General features: G+C 35.2%; 1 protein-coding gene across 1 annotated transcript in view; it reads right to left on the bottom strand.

Annotated features, from left to right (window-relative positions):
* The window catches only part of LOC119587056 (mRNA turnover protein 4 homolog), a gene marked incomplete at its 3' end in the record, with an annotated part of 16331 nt that overhangs the window by 10557 nt on the left and 4703 nt on the right, over positions 1–1071 (bottom strand). The window contains 1 exon segment of the mRNA XM_037935803.1: positions 829–978. Coding sequence (XP_037791731.1) covers positions 829–978 — 150 coding nt within the window.

The following is a 1071-nucleotide window of genomic DNA, read 5'->3' as shown; positions in this document are numbered from 1 at the left end:
CCCTCCAGTTTTTGAGCCCCACAAGTAAAGCATGCAAAAAACAGGAAATTCACATTTCTTTCAAAGATAATGGTAAAATTAGTTTCAGTGTGGATAACAAATATTTCTTTAAATACCAAGAGCTAGAAAAAAAATACCCCTCAAAAAAGGGAAATAAAATAAGCATTGGTGAGTTACAAAGCATATGATTTATCTTTGATATAAACCACGTATGGCATTAAAGATGGGAAGTACTACCAGTGATCTTAGACATTAATTCTTGTCCAACACTTAGGAATTCTTAAATTGAAAATTACCGATTACGACAATGATCTCAGAACTATTAGCAGCACCCTAAGCAACACTGGTCAGATTATGCTAATACCATGAATACCACTTAAAAAAGAACCACCGATGCTACTTGACAGTATTTTTCTTTTATTTCCCAGATCTATTTCCTTTTTATTATGACGGGGCCATCATTACTTTTGGGGACATTTTCTAGCAGCTGCAGCTATCATTACTTTCTGTTTTGTAGATAAATGCAGTAGTTCTGATTACATAAAATTTATAAATGTAGGACAGCTTTTAATTGTACATAAAATTATATATGTACAACTTTCGAATCTTTAATTAGCGATTGTTAATTAGCTCTACAAAGCACCTCTGACCAGAATTCATAGTTTTCAAACGGACTCAAAACCCAAAATAACACGATGTTAAAATTCAACGACAGCAAATCGGCTATCAACAACGTTCCAACGATGTCAAATGCCAAAACAATAATAATCCCATACAGCGACATCAAATAAAAACCTTGCTTAACGACCCCTTATGCTGAATACTCACTCAAGCACTTCCTGTTTTTCTGCGTTGGTGAAGAGAAGTCCGCACTGGCCCACGAGCTTCTGTGAAAGCTTATAGAGGTTCTCGTGGAGTTCTTCCTCAGGCGTTCTACCTAAGGCTAATGCCATTACCTTATTTTTACCGAGGAAAAACCTAAAAAACAGGAAGAGAAAATCAAGATGATCAAAAGATTCACTCTCAAGACCCTTAGTCAAAGGGACTCAAAAACTTTTAAAAACATTTTAC

This window comes from Penaeus monodon, chromosome 22 (genome assembly GCF_015228065.2).
Source record: "Penaeus monodon isolate SGIC_2016 chromosome 22, NSTDA_Pmon_1, whole genome shotgun sequence".
NCBI lineage: Eukaryota > Metazoa > Arthropoda > Malacostraca > Decapoda > Penaeidae > Penaeus > Penaeus monodon.
The sequence above is the reverse complement of the archived record's forward strand: the minus strand, read 5'-3'. Positions and strand labels throughout refer to the sequence as shown.